Here is a 24,246-nt window from a genome sequence, read left to right on the forward strand (position 1 = left end):
GCATATTGTATTTGTATTTTTTTAGGCAAGCTCCCCAACACTAAGTATTTAACGCAGCTATATTTTTAAAATTCAAACTTGTGACCTTTGAAATCGAAGAGTAGAACTTCCCAACTAATTTTACTAGTGGTAATATTCTTTGTAGATGTATATTCAATATTATTTTTTATTCTTTGTGAAACCAATAAAAAGAAAGAAAAATGTTGAACTTATATATCACATCTAGTAATAAACCTGATATTATTATTCTTTGACAAATAATAAAAGAACATATATCTTGCTAATTACAATTGTGTAAATGGGGATGATGTACTTTCTGAATAGTAAATATTTACATGATTGATTGGCCAAAAACATGTTTGTTGATAACAACTTCATGAGTTAAAGTCCAGGTAATTGTTGGTCTTTTAATATTTGATGAGTTTTTTTAAAATTGCCCTCATCAAATTTTGGAAAAAATTGAAATAAAAAGGATATCTGTGACTTTGTAACATAACAAAATATATTTGAAGAAACAAAAGGTTATATAAACATTAAAAATATCACATATACATGAAGTATACATTTTAATAAGTTATTTCCCACGAAAGTATGATAAATTAAAACCAGCAAACCCAATATACTATTTATGTTAAAAAAAGTTGTTTATCGTAATGTTTTTAAAGAAAAAATAAACTGTTTATTAAGGATTTTACAGCTACTGAACATATTTAAGAACACGTTCTCATTAATCGAAAAAATATTTTTATTCAGGAAAAAAATCTAAAACGTGTGAATTTACGTGCATTCTTCTATATTTTATCCAAATATAGATATTTTGAGGTTTTTTTAGATATTTGAATATAACTAAAACTATCAAACCATCTTTTTTAAATTTTTTCGGCCAAAATTTCTTCAAATAATTCCATCAAATGCGCTCTAATTTTTATGATCCACATAAGTATTTTATAAAAAAACTTCCTAACATATATATACATAAAAAGATATAATGTAGCTTTTTTTTTGTACAACATACATATGTATAGCTTTGAAATACTCTTTTGTATATTGTGAGTGATATAAATATGTTATAGTAATTGTTTGGCATCTAAAATGGTGTGCAATTGTGATGGACCTCATAGTATGGATGACATGGCATTAATGGCCACGAAGCTTGAGGATAGTAATCATGAGTATAGTGATATGGAAGGAGCCCAAGGCAAGGAGCAAGAAGCTCAATACTTCCAATCCAACGTACCTAAAAATTCATTACAACATCTTGAAGATCTAACGACAAAAGCCCGAACTAAAGCCATGAAGCAAGCCTTGTTTAGTCTTGTGCAAGAAGTCCAAGAGCTTGGAGAGCATTGGGGCAATCCTCTCAAGCCTAAAGGAGAGTATTTATACATGTATAATGCGCTTAACATCTAAATCTATGAAGAGCCAAGCCCAACAGATGCAAACCTTAGCCCAATGTAAGGAAGACTACAAATTGAGCCTTTGTAAGCAAGGAGGCATGAAATCCTAGTGAAGAAATCAAGAGTGGTATGATTTTAAATCCTTTTATGATCCTTTGATTGTCTCCTAAATTATTTTCTATTTTATGGTCCTTTGACTTGATTTCCTATTTTGAATCTAGTCAAAGATTATAATTAATTATATTATTAATTTCTAAATTTTGTAATCCTATAATTTTAGAATCACATCTCCTAAATTATGTGGCTGAATATTTTCTCATTATTATTTTATTATTTCTCCTTTTAGTATTAGGAAATTAGGATTTTAAATTTAAGAAATAGTCTTCTCTATGATCTTATATATATTAGGCATGCTCCCTCTTGTAAACAAAAGAGAAGTTGAATGAAATTATTTATTTTAGAGTTTATAACTCTTGTGAGCCTTAGTGCTTTGTGATGGCATCCTGTGTGAGAAACAAACGTGATCAACTCTTATGGTGTCTTCGAAGGTTGAGATTCCTAGAGGCAGGTGCTCTAGAGGATTTTCTCCTTGATCATTATTCCATTGTTTATTTTATATCTTTCTTTATTTTTGTCATAAATTTTGTCCCTTTTTTTTGTTCTTGTATTTTTGTTGTGTTTCAGGGTTTTGTCCTTAAACTAGCATGATTTTGCTTTCGCGTGTCCTATCAAATTGTGTACATATTTCGTGTAGGAAAATCTAATATAAATGTTCCTTAAATGATAAATTAATTATTCATAATATTCTGTGCAGAATCATGAAATTGTTATAATTAATATTTTTTATTATGTAATAGTTTAAGAAATAATTCTTATTATTTATGACTTGTGAGTACACATTGTAATACATTTTGACATTATAATATTTTTCAAAATAATTTTTACTTAATTTGTCTCCTACTCCCCTTATATTTCAAAATAGCGTCTAATTGGATAAAGCATTGATTATTTTTATACCATTTTATAATTTGATGATAAAAATAATGGTATAGGTCGACCCAAATATAATTAATTTTATCCATTTTCCTTTAGAGATATATTGCCAAACTAATGAGTAGTTAGTCCAAAAACACTTGTACAAAGGCCACAATATAAGTTGTAAATTTATAAATATTCTATAACTCGTAGATGTCACAAGAGAAATTGTGAAAGTTTTTTATCCAATTATGTTTACAATTCCTTCTATATAATATTCAGAGTCAACCTAAAAATATTTAGGGTGAAATGAGAATTGGCTTCTAAACTATAGTTCTAGAAACATTTAAGACTGTAAACTCATTTTTAATGTAAAGTTATTTTCTAATTTTTGCAAACAATGCAATGCCACCCTTATTGTTAATAAAAATTAACTTTGACTATTAATTGACAGAAAATAAGAGAAAAGAATCTCAAGAATTACAAAAAAAAAAACAAAGGATCAAGAAATTTTTTTGGTCTTTTTTGTATTTTTAGTGTCATTGTATGTATTTTTGAGTCTTTATTTATTTTCTTTTTTTTTTGTAGTTTTTGAAACTTTTTTCTGTCATTTTTTGGTCAAAGAAAATTATTTTTAATGATAGGGGCCAAAATTATACAGTTTTTAAAAGTTAAAAAGAAGCATTACACCAAAAATTGATTTAAAATACCAAATGCTCCTAAATATATAGCAGAGGTTGAACTGCCTTTTAACCTAAACATTTATAACTTATCATGTATTTTTTTTTTGGTACAATTTTTTTTAAAAAATTATTTATAATAACTCAAATTCGAAACTTATTAATTGGTTTTGTTCACGCTTTTTAATTTTTAGTGCTATAAATAACACTACTTTGGAATGAAATTGAAATAATAAGTTATATTTAAAAATATAAAATATTTTTTGAGAGGTTAGATATTAAAAAAATATAAGATATTTTTAATTTTTTAAAGTATAATCATTTTTTTAAAAAAGGGCCCCTATTAAATAAATTATTTTGTATTTATTTTAAAATAAAACACCTTATTAAACAGAGATAAATGTAAAAAGATAAAACTAATTTAAAAACATAATTAATTTATTGAGAGTAAAATTAAGTTAAAATATCTTATATTTTTAATGGGGCAAAGTATATATCAAGTCAATGCGCATGGTATATGGGTCTCAGCCGACTGTGCATGACCAATTCGTGTTGGGAGGAGTGGGCGGGTAAAAAGTACATGTGTTTGTTTGATGACTCACGTCTCACGATTTATATACACTCACAATTCTTTTGATAATATATTTAATATAAGATAAACTTAACTAATTTCATATTTATCAAAAATTTATATTTATATCCTTAAAATTGCTAAAAAGATATGTGACTTTTTAATTTTGTCTTTCATTGCCATTAATCATAATAATAAATTGTTGTATAGGAATTCAAACTATAATAAATAAATTAAACAAGGGATAAATTTGAAAACAAAATAATTATTCTAGCTTTGCTTTATATTAAGGATAAAAAATTTTATAAATTTAATTATCTTATACTAAAGACCAAAGTGAGTGTACATAGATATTTTGAATGAATTTTTTCACATGGAACATCTGGCATCAGCATGTCTTATATTGAGTTGATAGGACTTATCAAGGATCTAAACTAATCTAGAATAAATTGGGATGAAATCTTTTCAAATGAAAACCCCACCACCAAGGATGCTGCATTTATGGGCCCCAAATTCAAGACATTTAGTTAAGTCAGTACAACCCTAATTATTAGTTGAATTAAACTCCTAATAATTATACAAATATTTCTTTACTCTTATTTATAAGTCACTTTTAATATATATATTTCATTAAAATAAATAAAAACTTTAAAATTCATTAATTTTGCTTAAAAATTTAAGAAGTTCTCAACTTTTTTTTATTAAATGTACATATAATTTTTCTCACTTATATTTAATGGAAGATAAAATAGAAATCTTGTAAAAATTTAAGGATAAAAGACCAAGATACCTTTAAAGTCATAGATCGAATAGCATTAGAGACCTTAAATTCTGTACAATTTTATTCTCTCAACTTTTAAATTCATACTAATCTCTTGCTTGACATTAAGTAGACAAAAACACCTGCTACTTTATGATTGTGGGGCCTATTGGTTCGTCCATACGTTAGGTAAAAATGAATGACACTTGTTTAAGCTAATGAGCCCCACCGCTATAAAATAATAGACATTATACTCTACTTAAAGTTGGTGGAGTACTATAAATTCACTAATTGAGAGAACAAATTGCATAATAAATAAATTTAGGGTCTCTGATATTTTTCCATGTCCTATAATTTAGGAGCTCTTTTATCCAAAATTTAATGATGTGCTCCCTTTGATCCAAAATATAAGCATTTTCTTACAATTAATATTGGTTTAAAATATAAGCAACTTATTATTTGTAAAAAAAAATTTTCCATTTTATCTCTTGTATTTATTAACTTAAATTCTTGTATTTGTGAATTTATAGCCTTTTTCTCACTCATCATAAACTAAAACTAAGGACAAAAAAGAAAATAATATATATTTGCATAAAAATAAGAATTTTATTGGTATGGAGGTAATATTTATAAATAGAAAAAAAAATCTTCTCTCTTCACATTATAATTAGGATGTATCACGTGTGCTTTTATAGTTAAATAGATATGCTTTTGTTACAACAAAGAGGAATGAATTTCTAATTACTTTATCAACATCCCACGCCATTATCATCTCCTGAACTACCTCTTTAAATAATTATTTTTTGTGATACATAAACATATATATCTCTATTTTCTTACATTACAATTTTTTTGCCCAACATTCATACATTAAATTGATTGTGACATACTTGTTTTACAAAATATAAATTAGATAAAATAAAAAAGTTATATTCTACGACAAAAAAAAGTTATAATATTTATAATTATAAATAAAGTGACTTGGCGTCTGTGTCTATATATATATATATATATATATATTAATTGCAGCGCGAGTGATCCGTGGTGGAGTTACTCTGCGGTGAGTGCGTGTACACCTCCTCACATTGAAAAAATTATAAGCACGGTTTATAAATTTTACAACTCTGCACTCTCTACTCTTACTATTTCACACCCTTTGGACTAAATAAAAATTATTTGGGCTCAAAATATTATTAGATATAAATGATTAAGATAAGAAATGAAGAGCATCTTTATGTAAAAGACAATATAAAATGATGGTTAATCTACTTATAATTCTAATCCTAATATAATTATTATTTTTAATTATTAAATCATTGTTTTTAAAAAATTATTAATTTTTAAATTAAATTATTTTGTACTCCTGACTCTAGGTCTTAATTTTGCCACTGCATGTGATGAAGCAATATATTAGACATTGGCCAAAAAAAGAAGAAGAAGAAGCAATATATTAAACAGACTAAATGCTCTTTTTTAGATGTATTGCTATATTGATACATTATCACATATGCATGCAGCATGCATTCCTATCCAATGAACCATTATATGGACCCAATGAATAAATACATTTAAACAAGTAAGTGTTGGGAGAAATAAAAAAAAATATCAATCAGGCCTCATACAAGGACAATAATTATGTAAGACTCAAATGATTATGAAACTTCCCTATAGCTCCAAGGTTCTCAACTGGAATTAAATCTCTGTTTTTAATTTAAAGGCCCATGCACATTTTAGTAATTGAACCGGGAAATTTCATAATCATTTAAGTCTTACATGCAATTATTATCTTTGTAGAGCCTGGTCAATGTTCTCTCTTAAATATTACACACTACGTCCAAAAAATAAAAGATACATAAGCGTATTAAATATTTTCAATATAATGATTTGGCATTGGTTAACACAGTTCATATTTGATTATTATTGATTAGGTTCAATTAGCAACTACCTTTTTTATTTACTTAAAATTCAAGCCCTTAACCCTTACTCCGGCAAAATTAAGTCATTTTAATTTGATCTAACCTCAAATGGTAGGTGTTATGTAATGTAATAAAAAATGGAGTAAAACCTAATTTGTAATTTAGTTTATAAGCTAGCAAATTTTGAATTAAATTAAACAATTAAAGTGGGAAATTAAAACACGCAACTCAAATTTAAGTGGCGTGCTTACCCTGTCTAATGTTTTGTCTTTATTTTAGCAGTGCTTTTTTAATAAAAAAAAATATACAAAAGGATAGAACCATAGCTAAAGAAGGTACAATATTATACCGGTATGAAACTGCTAGGGAAGGATTCCACGAACCCACAACGAATTCGAATATACACACCCTAGGAAAGTTAAACAAATGTCTAGTGATCCACTTGAACCCTTGAACACTAACAAACAAAGACTCGAAGTGTAGGAAGACATCACAAAGTTGAATCACTGGGCAAAAAAAATCGAAAGTGATTCTCAGATAAATGAATCATTAGGAGAAAAACACAGGAGTAGTTTTCAAAGAAATAAACTATAAAGAGGGAGGAAGGGCCTAAAGTTTTGCTATACAAAGCTCTAGTTAGAACAAACTATTAAAACTCGATTAACTAGGTTCTGCTACCATGAAAGAAATCATAAAAGAAGAATAAGAGACATGAAAAAGTGTTAAATTTTTTCAAGGATGCGCAATTGATCAAAAGGATGTGCAAGACTAGCACTCTGGGTTTGATTCGAAGAAAGTTGCCCAATTAACTACTTTAACCAATTGCATTGCTTACAGGCAGAACTAGGTTGCTCAATTTACTTGTTTAGTTTTGGATGATTGTACTTTCTGATCACAAGTTATACATCAACTTCACTCTTGTAACGGGGATGCCTCCAATAAATCCCTGTTCCCCTTTGTGCTTCAATCTCATTCAATTTACTTTTGATGCATCATCATATTTATTCTGCAATAATATTTTCTTCTTTAACATGTTCTCATATGTTTCCAAAACCTCTTCTACCTTCTCCTTTTACGCCACAGTTGATTATGTCGTTAAGTTTTGGTAGGCCATCTTTTACCCCACTTTCTGTGCTATTGATGATAATGTTTTCATGCTTCTTCATGAACTGTCCTTCTTCTAGATTATTGTAGGTTCTGGTTATGGTATCATAGTATAGTTACATAGTCTCTAGGCTTTTCTTTTGTGGATTCCTATACTTTCAAGTTTTACTTATTATGCTCTGAGACCATAAAAAAAAGTCAGAAAAGAAGGATATAAGACTTGAAAAAGTATTGTATATGATTGATATAAAACGCTTATATACAATATATATATAGACTGTCCTAATAATAATCAATGAACATTCTAATAATAAGTAATGAATATAAAATATTTATTAAATCTCAGCAACGGAAACTCAAAAGTCAAAGGGGGAATAAATCTAAGGCCCTCAGAAGACGCATAATATTGTTGAAGCCCAAAGCATTTTGAATTTTTTCTACAGGTCCAAGGGCCTTAAGTGAAATTAACTTTTTAGGTCAACTGACAAAATTGTTCCTGACTAGAAAAGAAACACAACTATGCCGCAAGCTCTCCATCGCTCAAAGAAGAACACACTTGAACTTCCTCCTTTATCTTCACTGGAATCGACTCCATGAATTGAAACAAAAACTATGCGTTTGGCTTGTCAAAATTACAATACCCAAATTGCAAATCTACCCAAATAAAATAACCAGTTGAAGAAAATTGAAATAAATAGGCAAGAACTTCAACACACCCGTTAAGATACCAACAAAAAGCTACCCCAACTAGTTCATCTATCAATTCATCAGTATTACCCAAACGGCACAAAAGCAAGAGCATAAATCCAAACAAGGCCAACTTAACCAAAATCGGCAAATCTACCAAACGATTCTACAATGTCTTGGAGACCCAGCCCAAAATTGCAAACCCTCACTTGCACAATCACTTCACATGATTCCCAGCTCAATGCCACGAGTTTTAGTATAACAGTTGATACAGAGAGTCCAAAAAGGAGATTTGAAAATATTAGAGAGAAAATTAGCAAGTTGGGGGGTAATAGTGAAGGCTGGGAGAGGAAGGCCAAGATATGATGGGAAGAATTAAAGAGAGGGCCTGCCTCAAAAAGCATGAGTGAAACAAGGAAGGAAGAGATAAATTAGGAAATTAAAAGGTCATGAAAGAGCTATTTGTATTGGGGAAGCCATCGATTCCAGTGAAGAGGAAGGAGGAAGTTCAGGTGTGTTGTTCTTTCAGCGATGAAGAGTTTACATCATGTTCCTTTTCCAATAAGGGATAATTTTGTCATTTGACCTAAAAAATTAATTTTACATAAGGCTTTTAGGCCTACAAAAAAACAAAATTAGAATGCTTCAGGCTTTAACTGATATTATGTGTTTTCTGAGGGCATTAGAAGATATTCTCCCAAAGTCAAATATGCCAAATAAGTCTAATTTTCACTCAAATACAAATAACCAAATATAATAAGCAATTTAAGCCCAAAGCAATATTATTAAAGCCCAAATGAGCCTTCCAAATATTTATATTACTTAGCCTAAGCGTTGTATTTTGAAGACTTCAAGCTTAAAATATGTGCAACAACTTCATTTTCAGTCCAAATCAAATTAATGACGTATTTCAGCACTTTTAACACTTTCCTTGTGATTGGATCACTTGGAATATGAGAAGGGTCTCTTGAAGTGTCAAAAGCGATCTTTTGAAGTGTTAGAAACAACTTGTTTGATTTCATTTCTTAGTTAATTTATTAAATTTTGGATTCTTATCATACGCACATTTTACATACCTCAGTTTGGCTGAAGTAAATCAAATCGCCAAAAAATTCATGAGATCTTATAGGGTCCCTGCTATAAACATGGTACAAATGCAAGATTTACTTATTTTTAAATTACTTTTCAAGTAAAAATGGAGAGTTTATTCAAGTCCAATATAAGGAACATCGGATTCCTATACTTCCTCTGATTATATTTATAACATAAAGAGATAAGAGTTTTTTCAGTTTTATTTATAAGGCATCACTTACTTTTTACCACAAATTAAATTTCCTTTTTGGCCCTAGTTAAATATTGGTAAGAAAAAAACACATTATTGAAATATATATATATATATATATATATCAAGAAAAAGTTGAAAACTTATTTAAAAGGTTTCCTTTTTATAAATAAAAAGACTATAGTATATATTTAGTCATTTGATTTTACACAAGTTTTCATTTTAGTTCTTTAATTTTATACAGTATTTTTTTAGTCTTATAACTCTAATATCATTAGTTTCATCCCTAATAAATGTTGGCATGTTAAGTTTAATTTTTTTTAAAATAACAATGATTGACATAAAAAATAATCATTTAAAACTAATAGTGTTAGGGTTAAAAGACTAAAAAAATATTTTATAAAATTAAAGAATCAAATTAAAATTTTATATGATGTTAAAGGACTAAAAAATATTTTTACCAAATAAAAATAAGCACATATGTTTCTAAGCAAGCATGGTATATTGGGCTGATGGGCTAGAAATACACAAAAACACACTGTTCTAATAATTTTTTTTTTTTAAAAAACATTCATATATCAACATGAGGCGTAACACCATAGCAATCATTTTCCACTTTTTGACTAAATTTAATAACTAATCTCTTTGATGTTTGACAGTCTCTTCAAGAATTCATGAAAGTCGTCACCTCGGCTCAGCATGTTAATTCTAGTACACCTTGGACCTGATCCAAATCGATTCCCGCTTCTAGCAAGAACTTTCAATTCCTTTTCCAGATAACTCACTCCGTCTTCGTCCTTCTTACACATCAACCACGCGAAAGCTATGGCAAGAAATGCCAACATGTTAGAATCAAATGCTTTAAGTTAATTGAACGGCCAAACGAATGATGAAATAGATCAAGTACGTACCAGGATATGTTTCAGATGATTCTTTGGTGAAGTTACAATAGGCTCCCGGAAACTTGGGTAAAATGAGATCACCATTTTCTTTGATGACTTCCCTCAGTTTCTCCCACCTCTCTTTTATAAGGCGTTTGCTGTACTCAAAGAACAGCTCAGAATTCTTAGACCCAAGTTTGAAATTCTGATCATAGCTATCACATAGAACTTCCATTATTTTAGCAGCTCGAGTCTGCGATTCTTTCGACACCCCAATGGAGTTCATCACTATATATCTCGTCATCTTCTTTGCAATATCCATGTCTTTCACAATAGCCCACCTTCACAACACAAAACCAAAGCTAATCATAAAAATCCATGACCTGTGCACACTATTTAATAAAGATAACTGATTTATACGTACCCAATGCGAGAACCAGAGTGACCAGTGCATTTTGAGAAAGTGAAGAGCATAAGGTCATGATTGGCCTTGTGAGTAATGGGAGTGTAGTGAGGCCAGTAATAAGCAAGGTCATGAATCAGCTTCCCTTCACGTCCAAGCTTCTTGTTCACCACTGGTCTTCTGAGACTACCATCTGGGTTATTCGGAGACGTCACTATCTCTATGTATTCTTCATTCTTATCGTACACCTTTGCATCCCCACTCCACTTGTACAGGCTTGAGCACACTATGTCTGTCTCGTCCGGATACCCCTGCAATCTCAAAACCTCCAATTTTCCTCAAAAACCTCGATTTCGAAAAGATATATATATATATATATATATAGATTGTGTGTGAGAGAGAGAGACCGAATAATAGGGAGAAGCAGCAACGACGTTGATAGGATTGGGAGAGTTAGAAGAGGAAGAGAGAGCAAAGAGAGAAGCGTGAAAGAGCTGAGTAGAGCCATTTCCGATGACAATGTGGCCATCTTGCGTCTCTGCGTTGCCAACCAGAGCATGAAGCCTTTTAATGACGTCTCTGAGCTCAGGCTTCATGAACCAACACACACTGGCATTGTCACTCACATAACTCAGAAGCTCGCACCCCTTTATCACAACCGCACACTCGTCGCTCATCTTCCTCCAGTACGATTCGAACAGCACCGTATCTCCCCTGCAATTAATACATGTCCAATAATCAAACCAACACCATCTCAATCAAACCACAAATTGTTGTTATACATATACGAATTTCTTACTGGTCGAGATTGATGAAGGAGTTTTGAAGAGGAGCATTGGTGTTAGAGGACGACAAGCCATCGTTGTTCAGAGGAGCTGCAGAAAGAACATTATTTGCCACCATTGTTGGACTGTGAGAAATGCTTGATTAATTTGTCTGCAACGTCACTAAGTTCTTCTTTCTGTGTCCTTGATTTGCTTTTGGATTACACTTGAGCATTGCGCCACTTTTTATATGCACACACACACATAAATGACTAACACACATGAATCATGAGGCATATCTTTCTATGAATGTCATTTAGAAGTCCAACTATATTGAAACTGTCGAGATCGGTTGAAGGCTCTTGGACTAGTTGGACCTATAGATAATTAAATATATTGAAATTATATATGGCTCTAGATAACCATAAGTCATCAGCAGCATTAAAAAGTGGCCATATAGCGGCCTAAATTTTTTTTTTATTTAAAGTTTTCTTCAATGCAAAATTCATGCCATTTTACTCGTCAACACACTTGGATTATATTAAATATGCAGATGGTGTGTTTCTTGCAGTGGGACTGTGGTGTGGCTTAGCCATCGCAAGTGATCTCTCACACTCTTGTTTTTCTTCGTTGTCCCTTCTTAAAACTAATAAAAAAAAAAAAAAAAACATGCAAGCATGCGAAAAGAACGAGTAGGACAGACAGACTATACTAAAGAAGGCACGATATGTTTATTGTTAACATGGATTATAATTGTTCATGCATACTTTATACATACATACATACATACATACATACATATTATATATTGACGCAGAAGATATATATAATTAGGTTTATGTATATCTATCATATGAATATTAAAAAAAAAAAGATTTATTTCATCGTTCTAGCTTTTGGGAGAAATCCAATGGGCTCAAGCCATGACAATTTGTACAACGGGCTCCATCGTCGGTAATTTATACCATGGGCTGGTACTGATGGCAAATAATTTATGGGCTTGTGATTTTGTATGAAATATCTTTTATCTGGTAGTGTTAGGTTATATAGAGTATTGTCAACCTAAAGAGGATAAAACTAACGGGTTAGCTCTAATGAAGGTTGAGTCTCGTAGCAAATTAATGTTTGAGTTTTTATTAAAAAAAGTACTCACTTTTAACAATACTTTAAATATGATTGTCTCAAATAGGATAATACCTATGGGTAACCAAAAAAAAAAAGACTCTTCCAAAGATGTATTTTTTAATACCTTATTTTAATATTCTAAATCCCATATATCCCAAATTGTGTATTGCACAAAAATTCAAATTCTCTAATTTTTTTTTCCTTTTTCCTTTCTTTTTCCCGAGGGGGGCTTTGGGTTCTCCAGCCCTTTAAAAGGTGCTCCGGATATTGGACTCCTTGCGTTGGCAATAGCACTTGATGGGGTACTTGGATAAGTTGTATAGCCTGAAACATTTGGGCCTTTAGGTATGAGAATGATGACAGAACGATTTTCTTTTTTTTTGTTTCTCATTGGAATAATATTTTGAAGAGTTTTATGTGAAACTCTCTTGATGATTACATTCATGTTAAGGTTGGTTCTTTAATTTACTTATTAATAAAAAAGAATATCAATTTTCATAAATTAATTACTTTGTTTTGAATAATTACATAACCAGTACTGAACATCCAACACAAGAATTCTACCCATTTAATTATGAGTTAAAAGAGATAATATGATATTAAGAGGCCCATTTCACCTTAAACTATGAATAGTGGATACCCACACTTTATAATGAGGTTTTTGGATGAACTTTAAAATAATAATTATGTGTATACGCTTGTGAAAATGCAATAAATTTCTAGTATATATCATACAAAAGGAATGAGGGAAAAGATACACTTTTTATATTTATAAGAGTGAAGGAACAATATATTGAAGGACAATCCAATGAACGGCACATCTCATTTAATGTTCCTCTTTGGATTATATACAAGGAATGATCAGAAACAAGAGCTAAAGAGCTATGATGGATTTCATTCCATATTAAATCACAGCATAATTTGGATGTGTACATTATATTGAAAAGAATGTTTGATAATATTTCAGAAACATTGATGAATGTTTTAAGAACAACGGAAAAGCAATTTAAAAACTCCATTGAATTTGCAAGTTGTGTGCATAGTAAAATTGATCTCCATCCCATGAAACAAGGCAGTTATAAGGTGTCAACAAATACACCTCTGTTTTTCTAGTTGGTTAATGATGGGAAAAAAAATATTTTGTGTGATTTTTGATAAATTAATGTCTCCTTGAGCTCTTGGCGGACATTCCTTATAATGTTTGCCATATATAGTGGATTGAAATTTTTATGATTGTCGTGGTCTTATGATCATACAACTGGCTTCCACTTGCACTATATAAACTATTTTTAGTACCTATGTAGAGTCTTTCGTTCTAATCACGCATCTCATTTCACTCTTATTACATTAAGTGAACTAATAGTAAATAAAAATATTTGTGCATACTTTGTTCTTTTTTATTTATTCTTCGATCAACTAGTATCTTGAAAAATTTGAAGGTATCATTATCACTAACCCAAATTAATCTGGATTTTCGTTCTGTGACATTGTCATTACTAATGGCTGCCTTATTGGTACTTCGGGGATACCTTTGACGACTACATTCATTTTAACAGTCATGCGTGTTGCAAAATTTTGGGTATAAAACTATAAATAGCTTGCTTCACCTGGCTTATGCAATTCTAAATGTTTATGTTTTTGTTAATATAATACAATATTTACATATTCATCATGTAACAGTACTTACAATCTTTGAAGGATTGTGTGCATCATTATCTAAAAGGTTCTCAATTGCTTTCATGGAAGGTCTATTAAAACTAAATTCAATATAGTGTTGAAAGAAATTCAGTTGGTGATCCTAATAATTAAATTGTATGGAATGTCTATTATCTTATTAGAAGCCGTACACGCATTATTAAATAACATAGCATAACTGCTTCAAGATAATAATTAGTTAATTGCAACATTTACATATTCTTTCAAAATAATTCAGGTTAATTAATTATTTGAGTCTACTGCCACTGCAACTAGTTATCAATGTAAAGGTAAATCTTTTTAAAACACAAAGATATATAGAGTTGCTGACCTATATATCAATAAGAGCTAATGAAAAAACATACTCTATTGTTATTGTAAATAAAGTCCCTTTGCAACAACGCAAACCTTCACTAAACAATGTTAGCAAGTGACCACACCTAACAAAAGATGGGTGGGTTTTATTCTGAAACCTACTTGACATTTCCTACTAATTAAATAACCCTCCATTAAAACCTATTACTTGACATTCATGAAACTACAATAAGACAAAGATATTAATTCCATCAATTAAATAAACCTCTTGCTAGATCTACCCATCTAACTGCATATTTAATGCGTTATCTCTTTGATATTTGATAGCCTCTTCAAGAATTCATCAAAGTCGTCACCTCTAACCAGCATGCTAAGTCTAGCGTACCTTGGATCAGATCCAAATCGAATCCCGCCTCTAACAAGTATTTTCAATTTCTTTTCCAAATAACTCTCACAATCTTCATCATCCTTGTTGCACTTCAACCATGCAAAAGCTGCGGCAAAGGAAGCCCAACAAGAGGTATCAGAACCAAACGCTACAAATTGAACAACCAAAAGGTGGATGCGTGTGTGTGTGTGGGTAACAAATTAAAATGTACCGGGATATGTCTCAGATGATTCATTAGTGAAGTTGCAATATGCCCTTGGAAACTTTGGCAAAGTGAAATCACCATTTTGTTCGATGACTTCCCTCAGCTTTTCCCACCTTTCCTTCATAAGGCTCTTGCTGTGCTCAAAGAACAGCTCAGATTCTTTAAGCCCGAGTTTGAAATTCTTATAGCTTTCACAAACAACTTCAATTATCTTAGCAGCTCGAGTTTGGGATTCTTTCGACACTCCAATGGAGCTCATCTGTATAAACTTCGTCATCTTCTTCGCAATCTCTGTATCCTTCACAATAGCCCACCTTCACAATAGAAAACCCATAGTAAAAAACCATAGAAACAAAACACGTCATTGATCAATAATGTGTATTAATTGAAAAGGGGATTGTTCTTACCCAATACGAGAACCAGCATGACCAGTACATTTGGAGAAAGTGAAGAGCATGAGGTCATGTTTGGCCTTGTGAGTAATGGGAGTGTAGTGAGGCCAGTAATAAGCAAGGTCATAAATCAGCTTCCCTTCACCTCCACACTTGTTCTTCTTCAAAACAGGTCCTCTGATACTACCATCTGGGTTATTCGGAGAAGTCACTACCTCTATGTATGCTTCATTCTTATCATACTCCACAGCATCACCGTTCCATTTGTGTAAACCTGAACGCAGAATATCTGTTTGGTCTGGATACTCCTGCACAACACAGACATAATGTTTCAGGAAGAGAGAGAGAGAGAGAGAGAGAGAGAGAGAGATGTAGAGAGTATTCGAGTTTTAAGGTTCACCGTTGACCTACAGGAGCAACATATAATTGATTGAAGACCCTCCTCTCTCTCATGTTACCATGTTTGCGTGTAAACTACTAGAATCTGAAAGTTCATGTGTCTCGACGTGAAAGTGTGTGTTGCATGTCCCCTATTATGCACTGTCTCCGTGAAGTAGTGTTTTTGTTAATTTTGTTGTCTGCTAAATTAAAAAAGACAGAAGCCTTTGACTAGACTTTATAAAATTCAACGGAAACGGCTCAGCGGTTGTCACCCACGATTTGAGCAATTTCTCTCAGCATCAGTATTTATTAACACATAAATAAATCCTTTATTATTAATGTGGTGTGCAATTATAAATATGGCAAATGAAAGTTCTGTGCATGCATGCGTCGACCACATGCAAATATAACTCATTGTCACTCCTTTTTTTTTCCCATCCTCTCCTCTCCTGTCAGTAATTCCCGACCATTAGATAAATCTGATGGTTCAGAGAAAAGGTTACTTCTTGTCTTGTTGATGCTTATGGGACACTCTGGCTTATGGTCACATGGTGTGGGGACTAAGGAGTTATTTGATAGAACAGAACTGTCCAATAAAATTATATAATTTGCATGGTATTAAAACTCAACTCAGATAGTGGCTGGTGAGATCACTAAACTGATGAACCAATAATTGAAAGCACATCAATGGGACATGTGGGGGTGAATTACAACCGGAAATAGGATCTAGACCGTCCCCTTGAACTAACGGCTCTTGTAATGATACAAGAGAGGACAGGAGGATGGTAGAGAATGAATAGAGACTTGGCAAGTTCTACACATTACAACAATTGGAAAGAAGAAAAATCTTATTTTTTTGGTGAAATTTATAAATTTAATTTCCAAATTAAATAATATGATGAGGGGAAAAGGTACGCATTTTTGGGCACCGAAGAAACAAAAAGATACCCGTAATATTAGTTTATTCAGAAACTCCTAGAAATATACATAATCTTCAGTCGGAATCAGTATAGCCATCAATTCATCATACAATGAACTGAGGACCAATAATAATTCATAAAGATAATAATAGAGGAAAAAGAAACCTCCACAATTAACTGAAAGATTTGGACAAGAGGAAGAGAGAGAAAGAGAAGCCGACCGAATAATAAGGAGCAGCAGCGACGACGTTGATAGGGTTATCATCAGAAGAGAGTGAAGAAGAAGAGAGAGCGAAGAGAGCAGCCTGAAAGAGCTGCGTGGAGCCATTTCCGACCACAATGTGCCTATCGTTCGTCTCTGCGTTGCCAACCAAAGTATGAAGCCTTTTAATGGCGTCTCTGAGCTCCGGCTTCATGAACCAACACACACTCCTCAGATCACTCAGATAACTCAGAAGCTCGCAGCCCTTAATCTCCACCGTACACTCCTCGCTCATCTTCCTCCAGAACGCCTCAAACAGCACTGGATCTCCCCTGCACCATCATCAATAACATTCAAACCATAGAACCAGAAAATATACATATACACAGAGACATACACACACAGAGATCTGAATTAGTATCTTACTGGTCGAGGTTGATGAAGGAGTTAGGGAGAGGAGAAATGTTAGTGGAGGAGGGGAAGCCATTGTTGGAGTGAGAGGAAGAGAAGAAGCAAGATTTGGCACAAGTGATGATGATGTGGTAGTACTGTGATAAAGGCCTGTATTGTTGTCCGCAACGACGAAGCTCTTCATGATGATGATGATGAATATAATAAAAATATACTGTGAGTAGTCTTTTCTTCGATCTGCTTGATATCTTGGGTGTATATATATAAGCTGTCGCGTCTCTAAATATAGGTAACTTAATTGCCAAGTGAAGCGTTCATGAATCCAAACGCGCGAACCACTGTGTTTTTGGTAGAAGTACCTAATTAATATTTAACTTTTTTAAGAGATTTTATTTTAGTCTCTTAATTTTATAAATCTTCTTTTAAGACCTTTGATACTAATATTATTAGTTTCATTAAGAAAAATGTTGATATTAAAATTTTAAATGTTGATAAAATATTATTAAACATTGACATATTGAGTTAAATTTTTTAAAATAATGATGATTGGTATAAAAAAATTATTATTTGAGATTGATGATATTAGAGATGGAGGAGAACTAAAAAGATAGAATCAAAATGAAATCTTATATAAAATTAGAGAATTAAGGTTGAACTTTTGCCCATCTTATTGTTTACAAATTGTAAAAATTATAGGTTTGCCATGTATTTTGATTATATATAAAATATCTATTTTTAATTAGAAGATGTTAAATATTGAAATATTTCTATTAGTCAAATATGACTAAGTTAAATGTACTGATTATGACTGAGTTCTTGGTAAGATTTGAATCCATGCTTCCAAAGTTGAATTAGTCTTCTTTGAGCAATCCATGCGTGGCTTCTATACCCTGTATTTGTTTCTAATTTTAACCTTTTCATTACTTGAATGATAAGACCTCGTTTAGTTCAATGTAATAAGAACCATAGAATTTGAAAATGTGCAACAATTTATGTGAAGATTCACCCCCCATGCATGCATGCTTTGTTAATTCTGTTAATTGTTATTCTGTTGGAAAAGTCAATGGATTAAAAAAAATAATTTATAGAATGGGACATTTAGATAATATTGTGTATATGGATCTTAATTTCTGATTTTTGGTGTCAATCTTAATCTTAATTAAGGATTTGATTGCCAAATTTACGTGGTTTAAATATGACAGATTATATTAAGTTTAAATAAAATCATTCATATTTTTGTTATATTTTTAATAAATATATAACGCACATATATATAATTGTGAAAAATATAATTTCACATGTGTTTCATAAGAGCATGGAAATCATATTCACTTATCATATATCTCAATAGCAAATAATGGGGTGTTTAAAGGTTTGATTTGGTTCGATAAAAAATAAAAAAATAAAACTGCACCAACCAACCCTATAAGTTTTACAACATTTTGGATAGGGGTGTTCAGTCTGGACCCGTCCCGATTGGCCCGGTATCGTCCCGATCATATCGGGACGGGTCTTGTCCCGGCCCGAAAATAATCGGGACGGGACTTTACAAGACGGGACAAAAAAAGGGTTCGGGACGGGACGGGACACGGGATTACCATCGGGACGTCCCGTCCCGTCCCGAATATTATATATATTATTTTTTATTTTAAATATGTTAATATAATTTATACTTATATTAATTATATCAATTATAATTTTAATGCTTGCAATTCTTATTTAAAACTAAAGTTTTTTTATATTGATAATTTTAATGGCATGGAGTAAACATGTCGATATCTTTCTTTATAATATATTAATTATATTAATATAATTTATTTTTATATCTATCTATTTAATAAATTTTATTTATAACATATTTCTTGCTTATTTTTAGAAGAGTAATTAGCTTAGTACATCTTCACTAAAGTAAAAGAATAATGATTTGATGTTGTGTTTGACTTGCCTATTGTTGCTAATCTTATAGCATAAAGATCACTTATATTTGTTATTATAATATGTAGTTGTGATTAATATAATTCAATAGTTGATTTTAAATTATTGTTATTTATGTGCTTCTATTGTTTTGATTTTAAACTTAATAAATTATATGATTTAAAATTTTAATGAACGTTATTATTCAAATCTTTTTTCGATATTATTCTATTTATCGGGACGGCGGGACGTCCCGATCTTGTCCCCATCCGTCTCGACTCTTAACGGGATGGGACAACTTTCGGGACGGGACGGGACACGGGACCAAAATTCAGTCTCGATCTTTTTTTCGGGACGGGACACGGGACAGGGGTGTCCCAATCCCGTCCCGTCCCGTGAACACCCCTAATTTTGGACCCATTTGGTTTTGTAATCCGTTTTGTTCAATTTGGATTGGTTTATGTTAATCTAAGATTATTTTTTTAAGAATTTATAGCTAATGATATGAATTTAATTAAGCAGTCAAATATTTTAAGTTATGTGTCATATATGTAGCTAATAATACAAACCAGTTAAAATTTATATGCCTTCTATTAAAATAAACACACGCACTTAATTTACATAAATGTCTCAAGTGCTTAGTTTTTAAGGGAAAATAAAAGAATATAGTTTCAAGAGGCGAAATATACTTTAAAACCAAAAGTCCCGAGAAGCCCTCGCTATTTTCTAGAGTTGGGGAAAACCCTAATTAAATTAACAAAAAGTATATCTGTTTAGAATTATGAGGCATTTGCAACTAATTTACATTTTTAATAAGTTAGTTAATCATATTTAATATTACACATTCTTTCATATTTACCTTTATTTAATTTAATAATATGTCTTAATTAAAAAACCTTAATTATATAATTGAAAGTATTTTTAAAAAAATCTTATTATACATTAAAATATTCAAAATTCCTTATATTCTTAAATATGATACTTCCAAAAAGTATCTTGCCCTCCATGATTTTGTTTATAAATCACTTCTAATTTTTTTATTAAAATTAAGGAAAATTTTAAAAATCATTAATTCTATTTAAAAAATGTTTTTAATTTTATCCTTATTATATATATATATTAATAATTTTTTTTCATTGGCCAACAGTTAATGGGTATAAAAAATTTTTTTATAAAAATTTAATAACATGACTTCAAATAAGATAAAGAAAACTAAAATCTTCTCTATCTATTGAAAAGGATCGAATAGAGTATTTCATAAAGAAGTTCATGAAACTAGTATATAGAGATAGACAAAATGTAAATTAATTAAAAATCACTTGAATGGAGGAACACGTTGGGATTATGCTGCTTCATTGGTTAGTGAGAAAGAAAACAACGGAGGCTCAAAACACATGACGTTGCGTTCCTCAAACCAAACATGTTTTGACTTTTTGTCTGAATTATTATCAATCACTATCTGGAATTTTCATGATTCTTGTGTATTCACGCATGTGCTTCTCATCTCTCTGCATGTGATCCTCACTCTCCTTATATACTTCTTCCATATAATCATCTTAATGCATCAATTCAATTCACAACACTTCTTTTATAATATATTCCTATATCTCCGATTATATATTTATTCTGACATATTATTATCTTTCTAGAGTTGTGCCACACACATAGATTAAAAAAAATAATAATGTATAATTAAAATCGAGGCATTTGGCTTTAGAAGTCAAGAAATTCAAATCATTGGGATTTTATATTTGAGTCTTCAGAATGCAATTACATTAAATAAAAAATGTTAAAAACATTCTCAAGATACTAATTTGTGAGACTATATATAGTTGATAATAATGATCCCATACAATGGTATTCATATTAATCTAGATGAATGGTGGTAATATTCCTAGATTTTTAAAGATACTGTATAATAGAATAAAAAAAGTTAATGTATAACCTAACAAGTTAACAAAAATATAATGGTATTTTCAGAAAAGCACTGTTATTAACTATTATACTCTTCCACATAAACCGACTTGATTATTGAAGATAAAATAGTCGAAAAATCTATAATTTGATACTTTCTTGAAACTCTATTGAGAGTCACAATTACTTATCTTAAAACAAAAATAAACAATTAAAGCTATGATTATTTTGGAACAGAGGGAGCAAGAAGTATATGTTCTATTAGAATCCAACAGCATTTTATTAATTAATATGCATATTATTGCCTTCTCTGTTGTGGTCGGTTCAAGTCTATTTTTTCAAATGATTGAGTCCTTTTTTATTATTATTAGTTTTAGAGTTTTAATGCTCCATGTCCTCTTCTTTTATTAATTTTTATAAAATTATATATATAGTATAACTATTACATATTATATATTATATATAGTGAGATCAAGAGACATAAAGATCCGAACACATAATTTTCTATGTGAATAGCATCAAACTTTTAACAACATAACAAGAAAGAATAACATTTTCGGACTTTTGAGCAACAAATTTTTTAAACTATCCCTGGAAAAAATCTTTTTAAGTTCGTTAAGAATGGGATCAAAAATGAAAAAAAAATATTTACATTAAAATACGAGTGAACAAAAAGTAATTTGATTGGTATATATGATCCATGGATTACTTTAATTTTTTTTTTTAAACTACAATGATATCCATGAGTTGCTAGTTTAGCAATATAAACTATAACAAATAAATTTATTAAATAAACATCAAAAAAATCCTGATTCCATTGTTTGGCGCATCAAAAAAATCCTGATTCGCTAGCTAGGGAACGATGAGGTAGTACTTTGTTTACTCCCATCCATTCAAACCATTTACACATGCAGTAGAAGAATCTAGCTTACTATTTTTGAATCTTATAAACAACTCCACGAAAACAAGAGGAAGAGAAAACAGACCTCATATACAATCCCACGAAAGTGTTACTACTTAATATTTCTGAATATTTCACTTCACATACAGTAATTTATTTATACATGCTGCCGGTCATTTAAAAAAGAGAGAATGATAAATAGGGTACAAATGAACCAATTAATTTAAATTAGATCTCAATCAATTTTAAAGCTTCAAACCTTGGGAATTTGCCAAATTTTCTTAATTTTATAACTTCGTTGTGATAAATTTTAACTTATGTTCCAAATTTAATATAGTTGAAAAATAAACAAATTTGTTTTTCTAGTTAAAATTTGAAACACAATTTGCAAATCCATTACAACGACATTGCAAAATTGAAAGCCGAACTTGCAAATTCCTAGAGTTTAACACTTTGAAATTGGTTGAGACCTAATTTGAATTAATTAGTCCCCTTAAAACCTATATGTAACCCTTCTATTAGTAAATGGTTTAAATCAATAGGGTTGGTTCTAGCATAAGAAACTCTTTCCCTCATATGATGAATTAAAATTTGAATTTTTGTTTTGGTAAAAGACAGGGTCAAAGCCCCAAAACACAAACAAAAACAAAAGGCCTCAACCTAACCAGCAAAACACAAAAGAACCCAAAAAAAAAAAACAACCCCTCTCAAATGGACATCCACATTTATCTGCCAAAAAAATTAAACTAACTCTTTCTGGAACCTAATGCTAAGAAGTGGTCCCCTTAGGCAACTCAACTCCAGCTTATAAGAGCATCTACTAGTTGGTTCCCTTTACATGGAGAAAAAGACAATCTGACATCCCCAACATCCTTCTTCAACCTACAGATTTTTTGAAAAAAAAAAAAAAATCTTTAACCTTATCTCTCCAACCTTAAAACCAGAGCTAAAGAATCCAACTCCAACATCACTTATTAAAAACCCAGCCTTCTACACCATTCTAAACCAATAAGCACACCCCCAGATTCAACCTCAAAAGCACTATTGAATCCAATATTCTGACTGAAACCAAAAATCCAGTTATCAACTTCATCCCTTACATCTCCTCCACAACCAACATGAAACCTTATAGATCTACAAGCTCCATTTGTATTAAGCTTCACCCACCCATCACAAGGAAGAATCCAACTTACCAACTCCCTTATTATACTACCAATCCCTTCCAAAAACCTACTTCTAGCTTCTACCATTTTCACAGCAAAACCTAAGATTTTCCTTATAAGAAAAGAAGAATCCCTTATGTAATGTCCGCCTTGACATTACCAGGATAACACTCACACATCGTTGTGATAATCAGGATTTAATAAAATCCTTTACCAAAGCTATCACAACTCAAGAGTTTGAAAATAATTAGTTAAAACATTAGGATCCCAAGAAAATCTTTTTAAAATATTGTTTGAGCTCAAACTATGGTAAAAAATTGATTAAGAGCAAATACGAAAATATGGAAATCACTTCACTTCGAAATAAACTAAAATAAGCCTTCTAACCCTAATCTAATCTATCCGTTGTGGCGCAAGCCGCGCCCACTGCTGTGGATGGCACAAAGGGATGAATCCCTCGAGGGCCTCTTGGGCCACGGTGCAACAATCATGCACCGCAGCGCGTACCTACTGTCATGATAGCAGATTGCTGTCATGACTTTTCTTTGAACTTTCGAAGCGTGCCATTTCGCCATCCGACATTTGTTTTGAGCAATTCAAGTGTTGACACGAAGTTCTTTGAGCCCTCTAGCTAATGGCACCAGTTTCACATTCAAATAATCACTCGTTTAAAAGAGGGATACCCAAACCCAATATGATTTGTTTTCACAACAAAGCACATATAATGGTATCTAACTCACAATACACAATGCCATTAGCCCCAAAGACACCTTGACCACCTCAAATAGACCACACACCACATAAAAATCCATTCATATCACAAAATTAAGCAATCACACTCAAAATGACCACCAAACCCCTATTGGACAATAACCTAACGGGGTGGATAAAATTCAACAC

At 31.1% G+C, this 24,246-nt stretch overlaps 2 protein-coding genes across 2 annotated transcripts; both read right to left on the reverse strand.

The window, feature by feature from the left end:
* Window positions 1-9,865: 9,865 nt before the first annotated feature.
* On the reverse strand, window positions 9,866-11,612 carry LOC129321274 (L-tryptophan--pyruvate aminotransferase 1-like). The gene is made up of 5 exons (XM_054966993.1): window positions 11,456-11,612; window positions 11,064-11,370; window positions 10,678-10,967; window positions 10,284-10,594; window positions 9,866-10,195 (listed from the first exon to the last, which is right to left on the reverse strand). Exons 1-5 carry the CDS (start codon window positions 11,557-11,559, stop codon window positions 10,002-10,004), a joined length of 1,206 nt encoding a protein of 401 aa, XP_054822968.1. The 5' UTR covers window positions 11,560-11,612; the 3' UTR covers window positions 9,866-10,001.
* A 2,980-nt stretch (window positions 11,613-14,592) lies between these two features.
* Window positions 14,593-23,433, reverse strand: LOC129322406 (L-tryptophan--pyruvate aminotransferase 1-like). Its single transcript, XM_054968735.1, has 6 exons — window positions 23,202-23,433; window positions 17,470-17,668; window positions 17,063-17,375; window positions 15,556-15,848; window positions 15,155-15,462; window positions 14,593-15,049 (listed from the first exon to the last, which is right to left on the reverse strand). Exons 1-6 carry the CDS (start codon window positions 23,431-23,433, stop codon window positions 14,853-14,855), a joined length of 1,542 nt encoding a protein of 513 aa, XP_054824710.1. The 3' UTR covers window positions 14,593-14,852.
* Window positions 23,434-24,246: the final 813 nt, after the last annotated feature.

The sequence above is a fragment of the Prosopis cineraria genome, unplaced genomic scaffold, assembly GCF_029017545.1.
Source record: "Prosopis cineraria cultivar Desert tree isolate PC_DT_omini unplaced genomic scaffold, ASM2901754v1 PC10, whole genome shotgun sequence".
Classification (NCBI taxonomy): Eukaryota; Viridiplantae; Streptophyta; class Magnoliopsida; order Fabales; family Fabaceae; genus Prosopis; species Prosopis cineraria.